Source organism: Bombyx mandarina, chromosome 06 (genome assembly GCF_030267445.1).
Source record: "Bombyx mandarina strain Sakado chromosome 06, ASM3026744v2".
Lineage (NCBI taxonomy): Eukaryota > Metazoa > Arthropoda > Insecta > Lepidoptera > Bombycidae > Bombyx > Bombyx mandarina.
Window position 1 is genome coordinate 8634539 of NC_143213.1, and position 25633 is coordinate 8660171.

At 36.9% G+C, this 25633-nt stretch overlaps 2 protein-coding genes across 3 annotated transcripts in view; both read right to left on the minus strand.

Annotated features, from left to right (window-relative positions):
• Nucleotides 1–25633, minus strand: part of LOC114241381 (facilitated trehalose transporter Tret1-2 homolog) — a 48654-nt gene that overhangs the window by 8865 nt on the left and 14156 nt on the right. The window contains exon 1 of one of the 2 annotated variants that reach the window (XM_089728350.1): nt 870–1027. The exons of the other annotated variant lie outside the window; for it this stretch is intronic. The gene's annotated coding sequence lies outside the window, so the exon portion shown is untranslated. Of the gene's footprint in view, nt 1–869; nt 1028–25633 lie in introns of those variants that run through there. 2 annotated transcript variants of the gene reach the window in all.
• Nucleotides 8578–13828, minus strand: LOC114241376 (facilitated trehalose transporter Tret1-2 homolog). The gene is made up of 3 exons (XM_028172192.2): nt 13623–13828; nt 10305–10443; nt 8578–9897 (listed from the first exon to the last, which is right to left on the minus strand). The coding sequence occupies exons 1-3, from the start codon at nt 13698–13700 to the stop codon at nt 8636–8638; spliced, it is 1479 nt and encodes a 492-aa protein (XP_028027993.2). The 5' UTR covers nt 13701–13828; the 3' UTR covers nt 8578–8635.

Consider the following 25633-nt stretch of genomic DNA (forward strand, 5'->3'; position numbering starts at 1 on the left):
CGCGTTTCCGATCCGGTGGTAGATTCTGCGAAGCACGGCTCTTGCTAGGGTTCGTGTTAGCAATGTCGTCAGGCTTGAGCCCCATGAGCTCACCTACTAGTTAAGGCTACGCTGATATAGCCTCTCAAGGCTCTCAGCATAGGTAGGAAAAAATAAATAAATTAATAAATGCCACTACCTGTAATTTTGGAAATTTAGTGACTTCGGAATTTACTTTCATAAAATAACTTCGACGTCAAATAGATTAGACCATAAACGCTTTACCGAAAGTCTGATACAGAAAAAATCTGTTTACTTTAACTACTTGTAAAAGTGAAATTTCAAAATAACCATTTCGAACCTATCATAGGTTAGGTATCTAAGCAATGAAAGCATCCATAAAACGACACCCATCAATCCGAATTTTTGCATTGTTCTTCTAATATATTAATAAATATCTTTATGATATCATCAACTGTGATTTATTGTTGACACAAAACATATTAATAATTTAAAAACCAATTTAAAGTAGTGAATGATAAAAAAAAAAATTACTCTCAAAACAAATATTTTTTAAATCAAACAAAAATAAATTTACATAATATACATTCGCTTCAAAACAATAACTGCTAATATACATTAAACATTATACTAAGCTTTAAGTGATATATTTTTATCTATACTAACACGTTGAACCGTCAAAGTATAATATCTCTTGCTATTTGTCGAGCCAACCTCCAACCCACAAGGTTAATTAAATAAGGCAAACATACCCTCATGCGCAAGCACTGTAAATACATATTTAATACTTTAAGATCGCTTAAATTCAAAGGTAAATCGAATCTCATACCGTTTCCGTGACACTAATAATACCAATTATAAAGTATTACCTGTATATAACACAATATCTGCCTTGCTTTTATTTATGGATGGGAATTCCTCAACTCAATAACTTTTTCACAACAACACGTTCCATACATAAAAGCTACATAGAATCAATGCAAAATATATCGTGCACACCCAATTGCGATGCCTGTTCAATAACTACTGACTTATTCATATAGCTGGAATGATATGCTTAAAATATCTTTATGCATCGACTGTAAATAATTTACGATGCGCAGCTAACGTTATTCAAAGGGTGATAAAGACATCAGATCTTCCTATTTAATAAATCTACTGGTTTTCACGTGGGCTTTCCTCACTTTTTTTTGTATTCCTAAATATTAGAAATAAACTTGGCAATGTAATACAAATCAACTTCCGATAAGCTAAAGACTGAAAGAAAATATTAAACATAGATCTGGATAATAGATAAGACAATATAATTGTATTATTAACTAACCCTTTCACACATCCAAGAATGAAAGAAAATAAAGAAATAGAAAAAGTAATACAAACAATAGAAAAATAAAATAAAACAGACTAAAAAGCACCAAGTCTATTCTCTTTCTTTATGAAACGTGAGGCACTCGCAATTTAAATATAAAAATATATAATAATAATAACAAATAAATAACGTGTAGTGTGGAGGGTTGCTATCGTTGAGAAATCTCACAACACAATTCACAACATTTTGTAGTATAATAAAATTTTAGGTCCACATAAGTAAATCATTCCTGGTTTATTAGCGTAAACATTATGGACTAAGTAACACAAAATGCTGCTTAATTCTATGACGATTTAATACATACATTCCTCTTGCGCAATCCATGGCGGCAACAAAACAGGCAGGCACTACATTTTCGCAAAAGTCTAATCTATGTAGCATAAAGTGTATACGGTTATTCTCTTAACAATCACTAACTGAGAAATAACAGTAATTTTAAATGTTATTTACACCTCTGACTTGTTATTGCTAAAGACGAATTGCTCAGCAAAAGTTCCCGATCACGAGTCACAATCCCGATCCGATAGTAGATTCAGCGTAGCTGCTAAGGCAGATTTTAACAAAGCCTCTCATTTGGAGCTGCGTGTGCTCGCCTACGCACCCGCTGAAGCCAGAATTGCCCCTTGAGGTTACTGGTAATTAAGTAGACCAAAATCATCTAAAGTTGCATTATGAAGATAATATGATCCCTAGAAAAATAAAATAATAGCTATGGCTATCGCTCGACAAAATCACGACTCCCCGTTATTATGACTGACTCGGTGGTATTATCGCCCCTGACTATTGCGCCCAGGGTCGAGACTTCGATTCCCACATCGGGCAAACGTTCGTGTGATGAACAGGTTTGTTGGCTTTATTTCTGGGTGTTCAATATCTATATATCTATACATTTAAACGTAATAAGTTTGTATGTCAGTCTCTGGTTCCCATAACTTGGAGCCCGATAGCTGTGCGTGACTTGTTCCCGGTATTTATTTATTTATTGGTGTAGATATATCAAATTGGATGCTGGAAACTTTGAACATTAGTTTAAAGTCTCAATGGTATTCTAATAACAGCTCTTCTACCCTTCAAATCGGAAAACCCTCAGAGCTTTATTTAATGATGGTTTCAAATCTTGTGGGCTCGGGCTATGACAAATAAATTTACAAGTGAAAATAAACAAATGAGTATTGATTATTTATGATGACTAGAGGTCCCGCAGTAGTCGAAATTCGACTATAATTAATTGGAATTGTAAGTTTGTACACTATTATGATTGTGTTTTATACTGCTATAATCACAAATTTCGCCAAGACTACACTATAAATTTTTTTAACAAAGACAAACAATATTTTATCTCAATTTGACAACAGACGTCAAGAACAAAAGTTTGACAATAAACAGTATGCATGCGGGTATGCGTCAAATACATGGTATGTAGTGTGTGTAATGTTTTCTTTATTAATTTGATGTATCTATTAGCATTATTTAAAACAAATGTTAGCATTGTGCACTTCTTCTCTATATTCTGTATAAGTGTGGGAAAGTTTATACTCCTCCGTCCACCCAATTTTCGTAAAAAGGGATACAAAGTTTTTGCTTCACGTATTAATATTGATTTATAAAACTCGATTACACAAACATTATGACCACCATTAACATACGAGCTACTACTGTGTGTTTGTTCAATGCCAATAACAACATAACCCGAATACTACTTCTTGTAATTACAGCAAAATAACACAATCCAATTTTATTGGACATTATTGGACAATATTAGTCCAACAAAAACTCCGTTGTTGTTTTACTACAAATGATTAAATAAAACCAATCGAATTCCGCAACAATTTCATGAGTTAAAAAATCTTATGCTAAAGTTTAATGATCTGATATTGAGAAAACACCTAGTTAATTTTTTTTTTCAATAAATTACATCAATGTTTTACATAATCATATTTAATTTAGTTACATTTTATACATGTACATAATATATACGCGTTCATTTAATGTCAATTTCAATACTTAAATATTAGATTATTTCAGTAGTTGAGTAAATACATTATAAACACGTTTTAATTAGCTCTTAAGAACTTTCATAGCACCCTAGTGCTATTGTGAGCTCGCTTACATAAATACTAGAATTTTGCCTATTTCTACCACTAAGACAAGATGTGTTCCATTTTGAAGAGTGGAACAGCTTCTATACAATACAGTTGAGACTGCGACCTCATGTCTATAGACAAGTAATGGAATCCACAATGTGATGTTGCACTCAAACCTATGGCTTCCTGCCACAAAATATGAAATCCGTCTCGATCGAGCGCGGTTGGATCTATCTCATTGAACAACTGTCAGTCCCAAAATAATTTACAGTCCTGAAAAGAACTGAGGAAACAAACTCAACGGGTTAGTCATTTTTATAACGCCATCATTAGAAACTTATCAATGCCTTACAATGTCAATTCAATGCAAATTTATTGAATTATTTGCTGTTTATTAGCGTTTCCTTAGGTTCGTCATGTTATCGTTAATTAAAGTACTTAATTGCAAATAATAACCGGTATTGAATACCGGAGAATGTGTATTTTATAGGTAATTAATTAAAGATACCAAATTCATTGAATAATACAATACAACCAAACAGTATCTATGCAGGAAAAACTTCACATATGTACCTATTGACATATCTTCTCGCGTTAAAACTATATAATCTCAAAACTTACTAATTTTACAGGAGAGCGTTTTAAAGGTTTAACGTGTGATATTTTTTACATTAATCATCTTTGAAACATTTTTTTTTTTTTGCCAGTTACATTATCTGTCTTTTAAAGTAAGATAAAATTATGTATTAATTTTGTTAATAGTACTCAAAATATAGGTAAACTAAAAAACAAAACTAAAACTAAACTACGCTCTTTTGACAGTATTTATAAGAAAAATACTGGTGATACCAAATAACTCCGCATATTAACTCAATTTCGAATATTTTTGGAAATTGTACACTTTTAATAATGCATATAAAAAGTACTTAAAAAGTAGGAGATAATGGAATGAGCAAAAAAATTTTTTTCTAGTATTTTTATAACTGATCTTCCATGCATCAGATCATCTCAAAGGTTGGTATGGTTTTATTGTATTCAGTGATACATACAATACTAAAGCTTAGTATAATACAACAAAGATAATTTGGTGAAATTGGAACTGAAAATTAGAATAATAAGAAATTAAGCAACGCTTCACGCAAAAGGACTTTAAGATCGTAAAATAGGGCCTATAAGTATTTCGGGAACTCAAAAGCAGAGCCCGACATTTTCTAGTGAATTATGCACTTAAATTGAAATCAACCCGCAAAATTATAACTTGCGCAATTAGTAGTAGTAAGACATTTTGTGAGTCCATACGAGTAAATACCACCGTCCTGACTATTTCTGCAGTGAAATAGTAATGTGTTTCGGTTTGAAGAGTGGGGCAGCCGTTGTACTGTAAAAAACTTTAGAATATTGTGCCAAGGCGGGTGGCCGCATTTACGTTGTAGATATTCTATGGGCTCCGATAATCACTTAACACCAGGCGGGCCGTGAGCTCGTCCACACATCTAAACAATAAAAAATACAAGCGCCGAAATTGGGATCTCATCACGCCGAAACAAAACGTGATAATAAGTGATATATTTCCATTGAAATAAGTGATATATTTCCATTTTGTTACTAATCAGTTCAAGGCACTAGGAGACTTTAGGACATATTTATAAATTAGTACAGAAAAGGATTTTCAAAAGTCGAACGTGAGATGAACTTCGAATTCCAAATGCTTTGCTAACTATTGAAGAATATAGAAACGTTACACAATTATTTCAATATTTGTCCTCGAGGGGCTATCCTAGCTTCATCAGACATGTAGGCGAGCTCATGGGGCTCAGCCGTCCGACTTTGCTGGCCTAATGTTAGCAAGAGCAGTGCTTCGCTGAATCTACCACCAGTTCGGAGACCCACGGAGAAGATCCGACGAGAAACACAGTGGGATGTGTCTGTGAGTTAATTTTCACGACGAACCCTTTTCTTTTTTTTTTTCGGGCTGGGGGCCGAACCTCCTATGAGGTCCCCGCGCATAAAATGGGCGTGCGGGGTATGTGAGACTCAACGATCTGCAGGTGTTGAGAGCAGTTCGCGGGCCCAAGGATTTTAGGGCCCACCCACTAAACGACTCCCCTGCACTCTTACACTAGACGTCCGATCCCCTCCGAGGTTAGAACCCGGATGAGGTAAAGGGGTTACCGCGGTCAACACTACAACCAGACAGCGCGGCTCACCCCAAGGACGCCCAGCCGACGGAGCCTTCGAGGCGAATCGAAGGCTCTGAAACGTCGGCCGTCTCGGTACGGCAGCCCGTCAGGCCGCCCAGACGGTGCCGCTGGTGTCCCGGAATACCCCGCTGGACCAGAACCAGCCTGCCGGGTCGGGGCGCGATACACCGCCAACCGGTCGCTCCTTCGTAGCTCCGTGGCAGCGCGCTAGAGTGCTGGTAGCGCGCCGCGCAGCCTCTACCCCCTCAGGTCGCTCCTTGACCTTCACCGGGGGAAAGCCGCTATCTACAGGGGCCGGAGTCGGGCAAAAGCCCTTCTCCGGCCCCCGGCTCGGCGGCGACGGATAGGTGCGGAGAGGGATGAGCTCTCCCTCTTTCGTTCCGCCGCCTCTTTCTGCGAGATGGTGTACTCGCAGAAGTTGAGCATCGCCTTCCAGGACTCATCGCTGCCGAGCATCGTGTCCACGGCCGGCAGCGACAAGTCCGGTCCTATTTGCGAGACAAGGACACGGCGTTGCTCCAGCCGTTCGGGGCAATGTGCGAACGTATGCTCGACCGTGTCCTCGTCGCAGTCACAGTGGTGACACTCCATCGTCGGTTCCCTCCGGGCGATGCGATCCTGGTACTGGCCAAAACACCCATGGCCGGTACGCATCTGCGTCAACCGGAAGGTGAGACGCCCTTGGTCACGGTTCGCCCATTCCGCGAGGACCGGGCGCACCGCCTCGACGGTCCGGAGACTGGCCGACGGGTTCGCCAAGCGGCGAGACCACGCCTCCAGCACAGACCGCCGAGATTGGAGCCTCCGCGCTCTAATCGCTCCTTCTCCGGGACGTAGTTCCGCCCTGTCGCGAAGGTCACATCGCCACGCATAATCGGCGGCGAGCGCCTCCGCCTCTAGGTCCCAGGGAGGCGTCCCGGAGAGAACGCACGCCGCCTCGAAGAAGACGGTGCGGTATCCACGGATCGCCCTGACCGCGATTGCACGCTGCGGGCGTCGCAGGGCCGCGATGTTCCTGCGAGTCAAGGCGCGGCACCACACGGGCCCCATATAGTGCCATGGACCGCACCACCCCCACGTAGAGACGACGTAGTACTGCGTCGGGCCCCCCGACGTTTGGCAAGAGCCGGCTCAACGAGCCAGCCGTCGCCTACAGCCGAGGGCCTAACTTCTCGAAGTGAGCGCGGAAGTTCCAACGACCGTCGAATTCGAGGCCGAGGTACCGCAACCCGGTTACCCCAACCTCGACGCGGACGCCTCCAATCACCAGGTGGGTCCCGGGTGGCGGCCCTCTTCCAGCCCTGTGAAACAACAGGGCCTGGGATTTCTCGCGCGCCACCTCGAGGCCCAACCTCCGAATCTTACCGACGACGAATGCCACCCCTGCGCAGGCGAGACGGACAGACTCATGGGAGTCTTTCCCCCGAGCCACACAACGCGTAGGCCCGGGATTCACGACAAACCCTGCGTCGCATTCGACGGGTTCGACAAGAACAGTGACCTGTGCTTTGTATTATGCTTGTATGTGTTATGTGTATGTATTACACTTTGCATTATAAATCATAAACTTGACAGAAACAAGATATCACTCCGAACCTTATTCAACAATATTTATTAAGCAATAAATATTTTCAATATTGATGAATTAACTAAAATTACAGTTTCTTTGTAGGGACTAATTATAAGTAGCGCAATAAACTTTGAGTGCAAGTATTGCAAAATACAGACTATTCATGTAAACACAAGACGTACTTTTTTATAGTTTACCGCAGGGATGTGTCAAGAGCAAAAATAAGAATTTAAGAAGAGTATTCTAGAATAAAAGTCGTTAATGCTTAAAACAGTAAAAGGAGGTAAATGATAAAATTCAGTTATTAGTATCAACAAAGCTAAATAATATTTTTTACTACGTTCACCCGGCTTTGGAATGAGCTCCCCTCCAGTGTGTTTTCCGAGTGCTATGACATGTTCTTCTTCAAACGAGGCTTGTGGAGAGTATTAAGTAATAGGCAACGGCTTGGCTCTCCCCCCAGCATTGCTGACGTCCATTAGCGACGGTAACCACTTACCATCAGGTGGGCCGTATGCTCGTCTGCCTACACGGCCAATAAAAAGAAAAAAAAGAAAGTATCCTCATGTTTTATTTATGTACACTTTAATAATTGTTACGAAATAATATCAAAGGAATAATTAAAACGAAATCATAGATCAGAAAGAAGAAATCAAGCTTGAGCTTCTAGGTTGTTGTTATTCATATTAAAAAACACTCAGCACCGAGCCAAAGCATGAGTTTCGAAAAAGATTACGAGTTCACTAAAAAGTCTTCCCAGACACAGGTTAGGGAACAGCTTTAATAGACTTCGAAGGAGAGTCATTCTTCCAATAAAATCGAGAGTTAAATTTGTCTCAAGGCGGACAGTGGCATTGACTTTGTGGTATTGATAGGCTTCAATCTTTTATTACGTATATGAGTCGTTTATCTCACGGCCTACGTGGTGTTAAGAAATTACGGAAGCCCATAGAGCTGCCGCATACCCACTTGAAAACTTGAATTCAAAGTTTAAATAATAAACGATACTATTTAAAAAGATATTATACAAAGGATACCCCCTCTTTAAATCGGAACGAATTACCGGTTCGCGGTGGAAATAGGCAAGCCGGTGGCAGTGACCCATGTGGGCTTACAATACGCCTTTCTAGTAAAAACCTCATATGATTGTTTGTTTGTTTGCTCATTAACGTAAATGAATGAAAAACAATTTGTGTGAAAAAATGCGCGATAATAATGACCTTATGTTACCAAATAAAACCTCTAGAATGTTAAAAACTACAAATATATTTTTAGTACATAAACAAACTCAATTTACTTCTACTAATTTAATATCTTTCTTACAAAAATAAATCTTAACTTAACAAAGAATTCATTTTTTAATTACAAACTATAAAATCTTTAATGTGTTTTAAAATTCGTGCACATTTATTCATTTAACAATTAGCTGTTTAGATAAATCTTTGGTTGTGCTTGTCTCTTGAAAATACTTTTCAATTTCCTGCAAAGTTTTGTCTTTTGTTTCCGGCAAAAATTTATACAGAATGAACGCAAACACTGAAGCAGATAGACCGTAAAATAAAAATGCTCCGTGCAATTTCAAAGCTTTGAATATATATGGAGAGATTTTTAAAACTGAAGCCATCAAAAACTCTGAATATAACGCTAGGAGAGGTAGTGAAGAACTCCTAAACCTAATAGGAGTCAATTCGCCATAAACAGAACAAGCTAAAATCATTGGTCCACAACTGATGGTCATAGAAAATATAGTTAATAAAGAAATGGAGACAACTTTATTCTCGTCTATAATCTTTAATGATATTAAATACAAATACATTGATAATATCAACAAAAATATTATTCCTAAAAAAGATGATCCTAACAAAAGAGTTCTTCTTCTCAAGAACCTGGATAGAACAGACCCAAAATGCATACTTAGTATTGTAACTGCTTCCAATATTAGCATTCCTAAATAAGCCGTGCTCTCGCTGTTTGTGATCTTTTTTATTAATTCAATCGAATACATCGTACATACAAATTTTCCAGAAAAATTGTAGAGAGACATTACACACATAGAAAGCAATAAAGGCGCATAAAACCCTTTCGTGGTCATTTTTTCAAAAAAACCTTTAATTTTGCTCCGAATTGTTCTATTACGTCCCATGCGTTGTTTTAAGTATTCTTTTTGGGCCTTTATCAAATTGTCAAGTTCTTTCTCCGAATCATTACCATATCCTTTTAACCAATGATGAGCTGCAGCGCATTCTGTGAATTTCCCCTTCATAGCGAGCCATGATGGTGATTCCGGCCAGAAAAATACAGTAAAGGGATATATCGAGAAAACTAAGGCATAAATAGCAATTTTCTTCCAATGAAAAAATGTGCCTGTAGCATTGGCGATCCAAACACCCCAGAAAAATATCGTCGATTTCACTGTCATAAAAATACCTCTATACTTCGGGGTTGTATATTCGGTAACAATCAAAATTAATACAGTCATATTGCTAGCGGCCAATGAACCTTGCATTATTTCACTAATTAAAACGAATGTTGCATTATTGCTGCAATAGAACATCGTGTATCCTATAAGTGTATTCATACAAACTAAAATAAAAGGTATTTTCCTTCCAAGCAATCTGGTCATAACAGGTAAAATTAATATCCATGGTAACGCACTATATCCGTGTACTGATGCTGTAACAAATAAAATAAAAAAGTTATTAGACAAAATGAAGATAATTTTGTGCTACTATCAGGAATTTCATAGTTGAAAAAAACCCGAAAATGCATGTTTTATACTTCCTTCACATTTCTAAGCTAGATGGAGTTTTAATAAGACGTAATTATATTCTAATTCGACTCAGCTTATATTTTTACGAGCAGCCGTCTATCTGCCATCAAACGTTCATAGCAGTGTTAAATATTTTTAAGCTGCAGGTGGAAATTCCGAAACATAACTCATTGCTAACCATTTCTGCCTCTAAGCTGACATGCGTTGTGGAATAGCCACTGTGCAATGCAATTGAGATTTGGACCTCATGGGCTTTGGGCTCGGGTTTTCACTAAGGGAGCCGTGAGCAATTACAATAAAAAAAACTAACTGATCCATGATGCCATTTCTTCGGACACTGCTTCAGTTGAATTAGCCTCCTTTCTCAACTGCGGTATGACGACATTGGGTATTCCGTAGCATAATCCAAGAACGAAATATATTGAACAAACACCACTTGTTATAAAAAGCTGAAACAATCATTTTAAAATGCTATATATCTATTTATCAATATACATAAAATAAAGCAATGGAATCTTGTGCGTCTGTATATTTTAATTTTAAAATAGCTAAAGAGTAATATAGTATGAGCTAGCGATTTAAGATTATTTTCTGTGTATCTTTTTGTTTGTTCCCCTACATCTCCGGAACTATGGATGGAGATTAATTTTGAACAGAACATAAGCTCTATTTAAAATTTAGTAGGAATATATTTTTGTACACTGTTAATTGTTACATAGTAAGTACAACTACACACTGATAATATAGAAGTAATTATCTGTTGGGTTTTCGTGCCCAAGCCACGTAACCAATATTAACGAAATTATTTATGAAAATAGTTTTAACTTTGGAAAGCAATACAAACTTCATTATTTAACTGTTTCATCTCACTGAACACGATTCTCCGCCCACTCGAAATAAAGTCTACATAAGCGATGCCGCGTCCAAAGAACTAGTTTTAAAAAACAGCTACATCTTTATCAGCGTGACCCTCCAATGACATAATTATTGCACTTCATCGAACCTTGTAGACCTTAGCTATCAGCAAAGAACAAGTCGTCGAACAATCGTCTGAATAATAAAGTAATTTTACAATGTATTTCAATACATTGTAATTCATGTTAATTGTCTTTTGGTTTTTAAACTTGAGAGTAACCTAACGATAAGATTTCTAAATACTCATTAGCTGACTACATAATATTTCTAAATACTCATTAGCATTCGAATGATAAAATTCCTATTTACTCATTAACAAATTTAGTTATTGACTTGCTCGTTATGCTTAAGTTAAAACGTCGCCTACTTAGTTTTGCTAAAAAATCCGGGTTACGAACTAAATTTAAAACGAAAACGCTTTAAAACTTATGATCGGCGCTGTACAGATTGGTATTGACATTAGCAAATAATAGAACAATAATGTATTATTACTTGAGGATCAACGAACAATTGTAATTCTTGTCTTACTGGTGGTAGGACCTCTTGTGAGTCCGCGCGGGTAGGTACCACCACCCAACCTATTTCTGCCGTGAAGCAGTAATGCGTTTCGGTTTGAAGGCTAGGGCAACCGTTGTAACTATACTTGAGACCTTAACTACTTGAGACCTATACTTGAGAACTTATATCTCAAGGTAGGTGTGGCATTTACGTCATAGATGTCTACGGGCTCCAGTAACCACTTAACACCAGGTGGGCTGTGAGATCGTCCAACCATCTAAGCAATAAAAAAAAAATTGTCGGTGAATTGTATAAATTTTTTTAATTGCCCTTGTAGGCAGACGAGCACACGGCTCACCTGATGGTGAGTGGTTACCGTCGCCCATAGACTTCAGCAATGCCAGGGGCAGAGCCGAGCCGCTGCCTACCGCAACATTAATAAGGCCATTAATCTGAATATAAAAGTTTTGTTTTATTCTATTTCGTAGATGAGTGAAAGATCTCATGGCTCACCTGACCACCAGTTACCAGAGTCCATAGACTTCACATCGTGAATGCGGCCACCCCCTTAAAATAACTGTCCCAACCCTTCAAACCGGAATGCATACTAAAATAATTTTTGCGGGTTTGATTACTTTAACATGATGCTCCCTCAACGTGTAAGTCATTCGGTGAACATGTATAAAGTATGTATCTCATTAGAATGATTTGGTACCTGACTCCGGGATTTGTTCTCTGGTATAAGCGCATCGCTCCAAATGCTCCATGCAACGAGCGATTAATACATAGGTAGGTGGACGAGCTCACGGCCTACCTGATATTAAGTGGTCCGGAGCCCATAAACATTTACAACGTAATTACCGTCACCTACCTTGAGACATGAGTTTTAGGTCTCAGTATAGTTAAAACGGCTGCCCCACTCTTCAAACCGAAACGCATTACTGCGTCATGGCAGAAATAAGTAGGTTGGTGGTAGCTACCCCTGGGGACTCACAAGACGTCTTACCACCAATAATTACGACTACACAATGTTATTCCTTCATCATGGAAGTCAATCGTGAAAATTGGTACCTGTCAGCAGGATTCGAACACCGGTGCATCGCAAGACACGAATGCACTGGACGTCTTAATCCTTTAGGCCACGTCTTCATAACGACTTCACCTACGATGACCTCGTCTTTTCTCAAAGTGATCGGACGGCAGATAGATAACCGCTCCCAACATTATTAGTCTTTTTCCACTGTTTGTTTAATTGTGAACATTTTAATCGTAAAGGTATGTATGTACCTATCGTAATATTTGAAGATGAACTGACTTCACTAAGCCTGCTATTGTCGATACAAGTGTTCCAGATGTAACTTATTTAAGTGTTTCCACTGTTTGTTTAGTTGTAAACATCTTATTCATAAAGGTACCGATCGTAAAATTTGAAGGTCAAATGACCTCACTAAGCCTGCTTCTGTCGATACAGGTGTTCCAGATGTAAAATAGAAAATCACATCTCAGATTTGTGGTGGCGATTAAAGCATAATATTTTTTCACTGAATCCTATTTGTATGTTAGTATTAAAGCATATTTTTTTTCGTTTAACTCGTCAAGAGCCGTGTTATCGACCGCAATTTGATGAATTTGTGATTTTTTGATTTATTTAAATAAAAAAAGTATGTACCCTGTTAGAAATTCAATCCAGTTAAAATTCAGAATATTTCATATGGATCGAATAAATCTAATAAGCTTAACGATAGTAATATATAACTAATACTAAGATTAAATTTAAGCAAAAAGGTATGAAGAGCCGGATGAGAGAAGCCGAGGATCGTGCTCAATGGCGAACAATTGGAGATGCCTATGTCCAGCATTGGACTGCTATAGGCTGATGATGATGATGAAAAGTATTATGTGATTTAAAGAAAACAGCAGATGGTCTTAAATGATAAACAAAAAACGGTGGTGGTAGGACCTCTTGTGAGTCAGCAGCAGTAGGTACCACTACCCTGCCTGTTGCTGTCGTGAAGCAGTAATGCGTTTCGGTTTGAAGGGTCGGGCAGACGTTGTAACTATACTGAGGCCTTAGAACTTATCTCAAGGTGGGTGGCGCATTTACGATGTAAATGTCTATGGGCTCCTGTAACCACTAAACACCAGGTGGGCTGTGAGCTCGTCCACCCATCTAAGCAATAAAAAATAAATAAATAAACTTTGCGTTGGCACATACTTGTCTCCGGAACGATGTCCAGTTACTTTTTTCCTTTTCACCACCAACAGTATTCTCAATCGAATCATACGTATCCATGATAATGTAATCCTGAAACGTATAGCACAGATTATGAAATCACGTGGTCAATATGATTATAAAATTAATCACAGAAGAAACAAACGAGCACGGTCGTGAGAATTTAGTATAGACTAAAAGCTACTTTGAACTCTCAACACATTGTCGTGGCGTGTTGGTGGTAAAGTGAAACATTGTAAATGCATTTTTATTTATAAAATTACTGACACGACTACTGGCAAAGAGAATTGTTTTTAATGCTTTCGTTACCAACCGATCAATTAATACACAAAGGATAGTGTAACTTTTGGTACAATATTTAAGTTATCTAATTTACACGACACCAGTCTTATTTTCAACTAGCGACCCGCCCTCGCTTCGCTTCGGAAGCATTAAATTTTATTATTGATAGCGACCTGCCCTTGCTTCGCTTCGGAAATATTAAATGTTATTATTGATAGCTGAGTCCCCCGATCTTACCCTTGTCGTGCCGTGGGTGACGCTGCGAGGCGAATTTAGTCTAAAAGTAAAAAAGTAGCCTAAGTTACTCCTTATATCATCAGCTACCTATCAATGAAAGTCTCGTCAAAATCGGTCCAGCCGTTCCAGAGATTAGCCGGAACAAACAGACAGACAGACGGACAAAAGTTGTAAAAAATATTATTTTGGTGTATGTACAGTATATATGTACATATATTCATATGCATGTAGTAAAAAGCGGTTATTTCAATATTACAAACAGACACTCAAATTTTATTTATATGTATAGATGTATAAATTTTTTTTGATTTGATTTGATTTGATAGATTATGATAAAAAAACCTTGAAGAATCCGTAGCCTAATAGCTAGGTTGCCCGCTGTGTCAGTATTGCGACACGCGTGGAGTATTGCGACTGAGCCGGGAGACTAATCCAAGAAATTTTATTTTAAACACGGGATAGGCAATATTATGTGGTTATCTAAAAAAAACATAGTGAGAGAGAGACAGAGAGAGGGAGGGAGAGAGATAGATAGAGAGAAAAAGAAGAAGATAATTTTTTGAGGCAATCCATTATTTTTAAGTACAATGTAAATTTTTACATTAATTAAATGTAAATATAATATGATGATTGTTTTTTAGTTAATTTATAAATATTTTACTTTTTACTGGTGATAGGTCGTCTTGTGAGTCCGCACGGGTAGGTACCCCCACCGTGCCTAATTCTGCCGCGAAGCAGTAACGCGTTTCGGTTTGAAGGGCGGGGCAGCCGTTGTAACTATACTGAACCCTAAAAACTGATGACTCTGGGTGTGTAGCGGCATTTACGGCGTTAATGTCTAAGAACTCCTGTAGCCGCTTAACACCAGGTGGGTCGTGAGCTCGTTCGTTCACCTAAGGAATAAAAAATAAAAACTTTAATTTAGTTCAACGGGTTCTTTTGCCGCGTTTTTTTGTTTTTGTTTCAGTGAGTGCCCGATATTAAAGCAATTATTCAGCTACTTGTATACGCTTATAAAAACACTTGTGAAAACTCACGATCATATTGTACAAAAACGACGACAAATACTTCAAGATATCGGAAAACCAAGGATTTTGGAACGAAGTTCCTTATCGCGCGTTGTGAAAGGGGGCTAGACGGAAAAAATTCTTACGAAAAGTTGTCACGACACTTTTTAGATCCGTCATTCTGACCAATCAACGTGTAGGCGCTTATCGCGTGACATTGCTCGTATCCGATTGGTCCGCGTAATGAGTACAGTTTCTCGAGATAGCGTTTCAACAATAGTAATTTAGTATTGTTTTTTTTCTTCATAATGCCGTAATTTATTATTATAACTTTAAAAAAAAATTACAATTCCTTCCAGCAAAGACCAGCAGTGACCAGCAAAGAGATGCTGATAACAGTCGGATCACCAAATCAACGGGTTCAAATGCGTCCGTCAATAAAACAGTCCGGTATAGGATCGAAAAAACTATCGGCTACGTTCGAAGCGACTTCAGCGAAAATTCAGAGTGGAGCATGCCGCCATGAAGACATGTACAAGATGAAGATTGCGGACATACAACGTGACCGGCAATACAATCAAAATAACGCAGTAAAATCGGTGAAAATTAGTAATAGAACAATTAGTGCATTAATAGATACGGGTTACGACGTGAACTTAATATCTGAGGATTTATGGAAAGAATAAACTTACCGTATAACGACGTGCTATTCCAATATAATTGTTCATGAAGTGTCGAATGTGTCTGTAAGCTTTTGTCCTATATTTATATACCAAAAATATAGGACAACAGTTTACACGTTGTATTTTGCAATTAGAACAGATGCGATTAAATTCCATAAATATGGTTTATCCATACAAATAAGTACATTATAAATAAAAAATAATTTACAAAAAACCTTACAACATATAAAACCGGTGGCCCCTTATCTATATATGTATATAAAAATGAATTGCTGTTCGTTAGTCTCGCTAAAACTCGAGAACGGCTGGATCGATTTGGCTAATTTTGGTCTTGAATTACTTGTGGAAGTCCAGAGAAGGCTTAAAATGTGGATAAATATAAAAATGCTCGGGTTTAAATAAAAATAACAAATTTGTTTTTCCTTTGATGTGTCCCCCGTCGGACGGATTCCTTTTGTTTGTTTTAAGTTTATTTTATACAAAAGTTTAGGTATTTTATTTATCGATTGAGGCACTACGAAGTCTGCCGAGTCAGCTAGTTAATAATTAAAAATAAGCATTTCTGTAAAATTATTCAAAGACAATGACTCACATTTACTGTTTCGTTTAAATGAACTGTCCTATTTAAGGACACGCCGAATATTAGTATCAGCTAAATTAAACAACAATTGTCCTATTCTTCCAACGGGAATTAAAGATTGGTTGGTGGCAAAAATAGGCAGAACCAGTACTATTTAAGGGATAGTGAAGGAAAAAACAACAGATATACAACCATTACGAATGATGATTGAAAATTATAAGTAAATGGTAGTTAAGGTAGTTTGGCTAAGGCTACAGTGGGTGACTTGTAAACTAGTAAAGTCTGATGATACTCTGGGCTATACCTATTGCGAAAGAGAAGGCTGACTTTTGTTAAAGGTTTTCGCCTCGAACTCGACTCTAGGCGACGAAGGTAGCACATAACAAAACATTCACCATGACAGATATCTAAGAATTGAAGCAGCATTGACATGAATGATACTATGTCATACCTACTACGTCATACGCGATAAACTGACAACTGAAACCAGAAACTTGCGTTTGAAATGGAGAGCTCGCTAGTTTGGATAGAACGTGTAGTGTGTGTAGTAGATGAGTAATTTAGTAAGATGAATTTCGTGAATTTAAAATCACAGTGCAATTTAAGGAGTCATTTTTTATATACCGGTTCTACAATTAACCCTCGTATTTCCCAAGCGCTATGATATACAGTCCTTCTTCAGTCGTAGCTTAAAGATGATCCTTAACGTTAGGTAACAGCGTAACTGTGCTTTCGATATTACTCATATCCATAAAAGGTAACGCCCACTAACTATTAAGCGTAAGGGAGAAACAAAAACAAGCCATGATCACTTCAAATGTTCTTATTTGCTTTATATATTTCCACTTATTTTCCTCTGATTTTGGTTTGCTGAAAGAAAACTCAGTCTCTATTGAGCTCGTTTTATGTACTTGCCATTTAATTTGCTCCTTTTTATGCAAAATTTCTGTATGCATTAAATAAAATAACACAGAAGCTAGGTTAAGTAAATATACTCTATTGCACATTGTTTGAAGCATGGTCATCATAAATGTGTTCAAAATAAATTTATAATATTGGCAAACAAAAGAAAAATGTTATTAACCAACAAATAAACCGAATGATCTGCAAATTAAATAAAAAAGCTTAATCCAATCAAACTCAGTCCATAGCGATTGCTCAAAACACTGAAGTTAGATGGTGCCAAACACCTAGAATGTTCTGGAATGTTCTTATTAAAATTCCTCTTTTACAAGTTCCTGCATATTATGTCATGCTCACTAGACCGTGTAAATTTCAATTTTGTTTTCGGACAATTAAAAAAAAAATCTACAACTGATTTAAAACAAATAACGAACATAAAGGCACACATGTAATAAATAATCTATGAAGTCGATTCTACAATTATAATGTACTAGCGACCCGCCCTCGCTTCGCTTCGGAAACATTAAAACACACATGAAACCAAAAAAATAAATAAAAAAAAGTAGCCTATGTTCATCAGGGACAATGTCGGCTTCTAATGGAAAAAGAATTTTTCAAATCGGTCCAGTAGTTTCGGAGCCTATTCGAAACAAACAAACAAACAAATCTTTCCTCATTATAATATTAGTATAGATATAGACTAAACAAGTAATTATTGACCTCTAAAGCACTACAAAAAAAAATTCGGATAAAACACATCAGAACATGGCTTATTTGATGTGTAAAATAAACTGAACAAAATAAGAAGATTTTATCGTTCTGCACAAACATCTTTTCCTCGCGTGTTTTGAAATAAACTTTCTGAATTAATTTGCCAAATAATGTCTGAACACGAGATTTATTTAAAGTTGCCTTCAAACTTCGCTTGTTAAATGTTAATTGTTATCAAAAGGAATATATTAATACTGATTAATTAATACTTTTCATGAATGACTTTTCAACGAAGAACATTATTTGGCAAAGCAATGTAGACAAAATTAACGTCATTTTAAATATTCAGTTCAAGATAGAGAACAACATTTTGTCATTTATGTACTGTATACTGTGTATGGCACCGAAAATATATAATAAGCTACCTGATGCTATGAAAAAAGACAAATTATTTTTGTTTAAAAAGAATTTGAAAAAATTATTAACCTTAAGATCTATTATACAGTTAACGATTTCTTAAATGATAAATCATTATGTTAATTTTATGTTCGCTTCTTACTGTTCTTTGTTTTCGTTTTATCACTGAAATAACTAATTCTTATTCAATTAATTAATTTGTTGTTTGTTATTTTAATTAATTAATAATGTAAATAATTTTGAATAATATTTGCACGCCGACCTGGTAGAAACACGCTGTTCTATAAAATAACTAACAAGTATCAACAACTTTGTAAACCGTGTTTTAGCTAATAAAATTTGATTTGATTTGATTTGATTTGATTTGTAGGATCTGGCGCAACCTCCATGAGATGTGAAATATCTAAAAATCTAAACACGGTTCATACAGAGACTTACAGGCAATATCAATACACAGATAAAAACTTATGATAAATATTTGACTGTACTTCAAAGATGTTAAAAGTATATCTCTTTAATAAATGAGTTTATATAAAATAATAATAAACTGAATACACATATATACATATTATGAGTATAAATATATACAAACTAGTAGTAACAGTGAAAATTCATGAATATTGATAATAAAAAACTAAGATGAAATGGTGAAAAATAATTAAAGTGTGTTATGCCACTGTTCCCCAAAGGAAAAAGAGTAAATTTTTAATTAAAAAAAATGGATAGACAGTGAAACAGCTCTAAGATAAACATCAGCTGGCTTCGATATGAACTTAATGAAACGAACCACCGAATCTTCACTTTGAAACGAGATCAGACCCTTGAAATTTAATATGAAGTCCCTGTACATCATTATCTAGGACTTAGATAACGCGAATTCAATTTTTAGAACGGATCCATGAGGTCGCGTTACTCACTGCAGGAAATGGGACGTCGTCGATTTATTTTAACCACTTCGGCTTGTTCCGCGCCATTAGCTTTTTCATTCCAAAGATGAGTGTTAAATGGTTGTGATAACATAAGAACTCTATTACCCCACTTTAAAAACGTTTCCTTAGATATGAACAACTCTATACATACATACATGCCTTATGAATTAGAACATTTGCATAGTTTTTTCATAGTTAATAATTTATTGAAATTTGTCTACATGTTTCCATTAATTACGAATTAACATTAAAACTACTTTATTTTCTCTATACGTTTATTTACTGTCATCTCGATACACATAGAACTCGTAGTACTAGCCAAAGTCGAAACGAATAGTTTCAATGTATTGAAGAGGGATGTAAAAACAGTTTAAGTAGAAAGGATAAGTGTGTTTTCGTAGCATGTGTTGAGAAATTCGACACCCACTCCGCTATTTACGGCCGATGGTGCGATAAGCATTTTCTCTTTCAATACCATCAAAGCGACCGGCCGGCTATTCAGGGCTCAGACGACAAAACGTAACTCATAAAGAGTAAACTCATATATGAAGTTGGCAATACTATTTTCGAATCAATGTATAGAAAGTAAGAATTCACGACGATATTGTTTTGACGATTTTATCTCGGCATTCGTTCTTAAGTCGGCGGGTCGCGAAAGAAACATTATCCGAGCCCTCTTCGGTTGATGAAGCCTATCAAATCATTTGTCGGCATGACAACGCGAAACTTCAACCGTTATTCCGGTCGGTTTACTAAAACAAAAGTACTCTTAATTCCTGATCTGGGATTTCGTGTGATCATTACTTTCCACGGTTCGTTTGACCAGCCGCCCTCGCTTCGGAGCGATACCCGTTCCTTGTCAGAAATTAAATTTAACAAGCAACAGCGGTCCTTAGGTGGTATTACGAACCATAATCCCTTAGGCCCAGGGAGATGCCTCGTGAACGTTTCAAAGACAAATCGACGAAGTTACTTTGACTACCCGCGTTATGTTACATTTGTAAACATACGTCCTCGCACAAAAGAAGCTCTGATTGAATGAATTCCATTTCATTTTGAATTTTTAATACCAGAGAAGTGGAATGTAAACAATTTAGAAAAAAAAAAGTGCCTTATACAAAAGCAACAATACGAGAACGTGTTTAGAAAAAAAAATCACAAATTAATCTAAATACGCACGTACAATCAGGAAATTAAAATATGTACTTTGTTATAATCACACTTCAGACATCATGGTCGTTGATAGTTTTTTTTTCGGGCCGGGGGCCTAACCTCTTACGAGGTCCCCGCGCCTAGGGGGGCGCGCGGGGTATGTGGGACTCAACGATCTGCAGGTGTTGAGAGCAGACCGCAGGCCCAAGGAATTTTAGGGCCCACCCACTAAACGACTTCCCTGCACTCTTACACCCGACGTCCGATCTCCGTCCGGGGCCAAAACCCGGTCAGAGTAGGGGGGTTCCCGCGGTCAACACTACAACCAAACACGCGGCGCCACCCCGAGGACGCCCGACCGACGCGACGGGTCGTCGAGGCGATAGTCGACGATGTTCGTTGATAGTGTCTCAACTAAGCTATAACTACCCCACTGCTAATTTTTTTTCAGCAATCAATCCAGAAAGCGCTCTTTTAATCTTACGCTCAATTTCTGGTTAAATTCTCTACAACAACACTACAACACATATCATGCCAACCGATTATGGAATATATTAATATAACTAGTCAGGTCATAAGTATTGTCACACAGTAAAAACTTTTCTTTTAGAATGCTGGCCACAAAAAAGTTTATTGAATTCGAATTTCGAATTGTTTATGAAAATAAAAATGTATACTTTAAGAATTTTACTCATTTTTAAATATGGAGTGGACGCTTAAAGAAGACCGTGTTGCAGTTATTGCGTTGCATCGTTGCGGTTACGCGCCAATTCAAATTTTTAACATACTGAAAAATTTGAATATAACCAAAAGATTCGTTTATCGTACCATCAAACGATACAATGAAGACTCTAGTGTAGATGACAGGTCAAGAAGTGGTCGCCCTCGGTCTGTTAGGACTCCAGCAGTGATAAAAGCTGTGAAGGCGCGAATTCAAAGAAATCCCAAACGTAAGCAGAAATTGTTGGCCCTTCAGATGGGGTTAAGCAGAACCACGGTGAAAAGGGTGTTAAATGAAGACTTAGGGCTTCGGGCATATCGAAGAAAAACAGGACATCGTTTGAATGCTCGTCTAATGGACCTGAGACTGAAGAGATACCGCGCTTTGTTGAAGCGGTACGCGGGAAAAAAATATCGGGAAATTCTTTTTTCGGATGAAAAAATTTTTACCGTAGAAGAGAGCTACAACAAACAAAATGATAAGGTGTACGCACACAGTAGTGAAGAAGCGAGCAACCGTATTCCACGTGTCCAACGAGGTCATTTTCCATCCTTGCTCATGGTATGGTTGGGAGTTTCTTATTGGGGCTTAACAGAGGTACATTTTTGTGAGAAAGGTGTAAAAACGAATGCAATTTTGTATCAAAATACAGTCCTGACGAACCTTGTGGAACCTGTTTCTCATACCATGTACAATAACAGGCACTGGGTGTTCCAACAAGATTCGGCGCCAGCTCATAGAGCGAAGAGCACACAAGACTGGCTGGCGGCGCGTGAAATCGACTTCATCCGGCACGAAGACTGGCCCTCCTCCAGTCCAGATTTGAATCCGTTAGATTACAAGATATGGCAACACTTGGAGGAAAAGGCGTGCTCAAAGCCTCATCCCAATTTGGAGTCACTCAAGACATCCTTGATTAAGGCAGCCGAAGATATTGACATGGACCTCGTTCGTGCTGCGATAGACGACTGGCCGCGCAGATTGAAGGCCTGTATTCAAAATCACGGAGGTCATTTTGAATAAACTTTAGTGTCATAAGAATCTATGTTTTGTTAAGTTCATTTTGGTGTATGAATGGTTACATAATGAATAAACTTGTTTCAATTATTTTACATTAAACATGTGGCAGAATTTATGACCTGACTAGGTATGATGTTCTAACTGCATCAATTCTCTCTTTACAACGAAAATCGTATTATTAATTACTAGCGACCCGCCCTCGCTTCGCTTCGGAAACATTAAAACACACATGAAACCAAAAAAAAAAAATTAAAAAAAAATTAAAAAAAGTAGCCTATGTTCATCAGGGACAATGTCGGCTTCTAATGGAAAAAGAATTTTTCAAATCGGTCCAGTAGTTTCGGAGCCTATTCGAAACAAACAAACAAACAAATCTTTCCTCTTTATAATATTAGTATAGAGTATAGATCAAGGCTACATCAAAATGAACTTTAAATTAATTACTTTATAGATAAACCTAAAAATAACTTCGTCAATATCTATATATTAATACGTGAAGGAAAAACTTTGTATCGCTTTTTACGAAAATTACCCGGACGGAGGAGTATGAAATTTCCCAAACTTATAGAGAATATAGAGAGGGACTACAGAATGTTAATATTTTTTTTAAATTATGCATAAAAAATACATTAAATCAATAATAAAAAACATTACACACACTACCATGTGTTTAACACACACACGCATGCATACTATTTGTTTATTGTCAAACTTTTCTTTTTGCATAAATGTCTCTGATTTATAGAAGTATAAATAGTCTTTGACAATTGAATCGTAATAGTGTATTTATAATTTCAATTAATTATAGACGAATTTCGACTACCGGTGGACCACTAATTCTAATAAACATATGTTTTACCCGTACAAGAAAATGTCAACATAAAACGACTCATCAATCATAATTAAAATTCTAGTAAATAAGCGTTGCACACACATTCTCTTTAGCCTGAATGGCTGTAACGAATTCAGAAATAAGTGCATTATCGGACAGGCACGAATGCGAAGTAAAGCGCTGGTGACGTGAATGTTTGCGAACCGCCCGACAACCGCAAATCAGTGGTAAATCAGATTTGGGCATCCATTAATAATACATTTGTGATCGCAATCAAAATGCCGCTTGTGACTCTGCGATGTGAATATATATATATGTAATTGCTTTATATCAGTAAATTTAATATGTGTCATGGAGGCTTCTTATTTCGAAACAAATTATTTTAACCTAAAATAATCTCGAAAACAACTTAATACATGAAATTTAATATATTATATATATATAATACTAGCGACCCGCCCTCGCTTCGCTTCGGAAACATTAAAATACACATGAAACAAAAAAAATTAATAAATAAAAAAAAATGAAAAAAGTAGCCTATGTTCATTAGGGACAATGTCGGCTTCTAATGGAAAAAGAATTTTTCAAATCGGTCCAGTAGTTTCGGAGCCTATTCGAAACAAACAAACAAACAAATCTTTCCTCTTTATATTATTAGTATAGATATAGATATAGATATTTACCTATTTTTTATAAGGTCAACTATAAACTTCTGCGCAGAAATACCATAAACAGAACTGCTACTTAATTACTGATTAAATTAATATGAAGTAACAAAAATAGTCAAGTAAAATAATTAAAAACTAACTCTAACAATAATAAAACTGCAATAAACTATATAAAAGTAAAAAACATAAATCACATGCGATTTGAGGACTTAAGCACCCAAAAGTTCGACACTGATACTTGATAAAGTAGAGCTTTTCGATTCCTAAACTTAGAAAATAACATCGGGACTTGCGTCTACTCCTAATGGCTTTGTTATGTACCAGGAAAGTTTTGACGGGAATTTTAAATTCCTAAAGATATTCCCGTGGCACTACACGTGTCGCACTTAAAAGGAATCTCCAAGACTATAAAACAAACATTTTTTTTCGCTGAAATATGTACGAGTAATATATATATTCATAGTTCTTCAGATGTTGTTTTGATACAAACAAAGTTTCCCCCGATAATGATTGCCGAATATCTCTCCAGCAAATGATTTCTTAAAGTTAGATCATTATTTGGATTGGTACATTCGATGCTTAAAAATAAATTATTTCCGTTATAAATGTTCTCAATTTCGTTATAATCTAAGAAAAGATTTTGTTTATTATACACTCGCAAGGTTTTGACAACTTTTTAATGCGTGCATATTTTTGCTGCGTATTTTTGTATTTAATAACACAATATAACAATTAATGACGTAATTGCAATTCTTCATTCTACAGATAAAACAAGAATTAGGGTAAGTACCACCATCCTACCTCTTACTGCTGTAAAGCAAGCATGCGTTTCGGTTTGAAAGTTGGAACAGCCGTTTAATAATATAATTAAAACTTCGACTTTATGTCTGAAGGCGAGAGACGTTATTGGCTTTGTCTATATAAAAAAATTTTTTTGTATGTATGGGTGGACGAGCTCAAAGCCCACCTGGTATTAAGTGGTTACCGGAGCCCATAGACATCTACAACGTAAATGTTTGTCTCAGTATAGTTATAACGGCTGCCCCACCCTTCAAACCGAAACGCGCTATTGCATCACGGCAGAAATAGGCAGGGTGGTGGTACCTTCCCGTGCGGACTGACAAGAGGTCCTACCACTAGTAATCACGTAAATTATAATTTTGCGGGTTTGATTTTTATTACACGATGTTATTCCTTTAACGTGGAAGTCAATCGTGAACATTTATTAAGTACGTATTTCATTACAAAAATTAGTACTTGCCTGCGAGATGCGAACACCGTTGCATCGCTAGATACGAATGCACCGGACGTCTTATCCTTTTGGCCACGACAACTTATCTATATGCCTTCCATTAACCAAGGAGGGTAGTGAGCACCCTCTCCTTCCACAAATAGAAAAAGACAATAAAACAACAGATACATTTCCGTATCTTTTCGTGTCTTTCAAATAAATAAATCGTCTTAAATGTTTGCAAACTTGATTATTGTAATCTAGCTAGAATTCAATATTAGAATAAACGGTTTACTTAAAAACAAAACACACAGTTTTTACTAGTTCAATTACAAAGTAGTAAAACATAGCAAACGTTCGAAGTTTTATCGTATTCATAGGTGGGACGTGTGTCACTACACGTAGACCAGACTCGACCACAAATCAAACGTAAATCAGATTTCGAACGTCCAAGTCCGTGATTGCAGTAACGAATTTGTGTTGCGCTGTGCTACCCGTTTGCCACAAACGATGTAATTTGGTAATACATTCGTTTAATATCAAATAAACTATTAAAGGAGCACTATCTATCAATTTAGTATGACGACGCTTGCAGCTGAAAGTAAGTGTACTTTTTGACG

What these genes read in the sequence shown, in the direction of transcription:
- LOC114241376 (XM_028172192.2), bottom strand. Translation starts at nt 13,700, where the DNA reads ATGGATACGTATGATTCGATTGAGAATACTGTTGGTGGTGAAAAGGAA. An exon ending in GGACATCGTTCCGGAGACAA is followed by an intron (nt 10,444 to 13,622) that starts GTATGTGCCAAC and finishes TGATTGTTTCAG; the next exon opens with CTTTTTATAACAAGTGGTGT. An exon ending in AGAAATGGCATCATGGATCA is followed by an intron (nt 9,898 to 10,304) that starts GTTAGTTTTTTT and finishes TATTTGTTACAG; the next exon opens with CATCAGTACACGGATATAGT.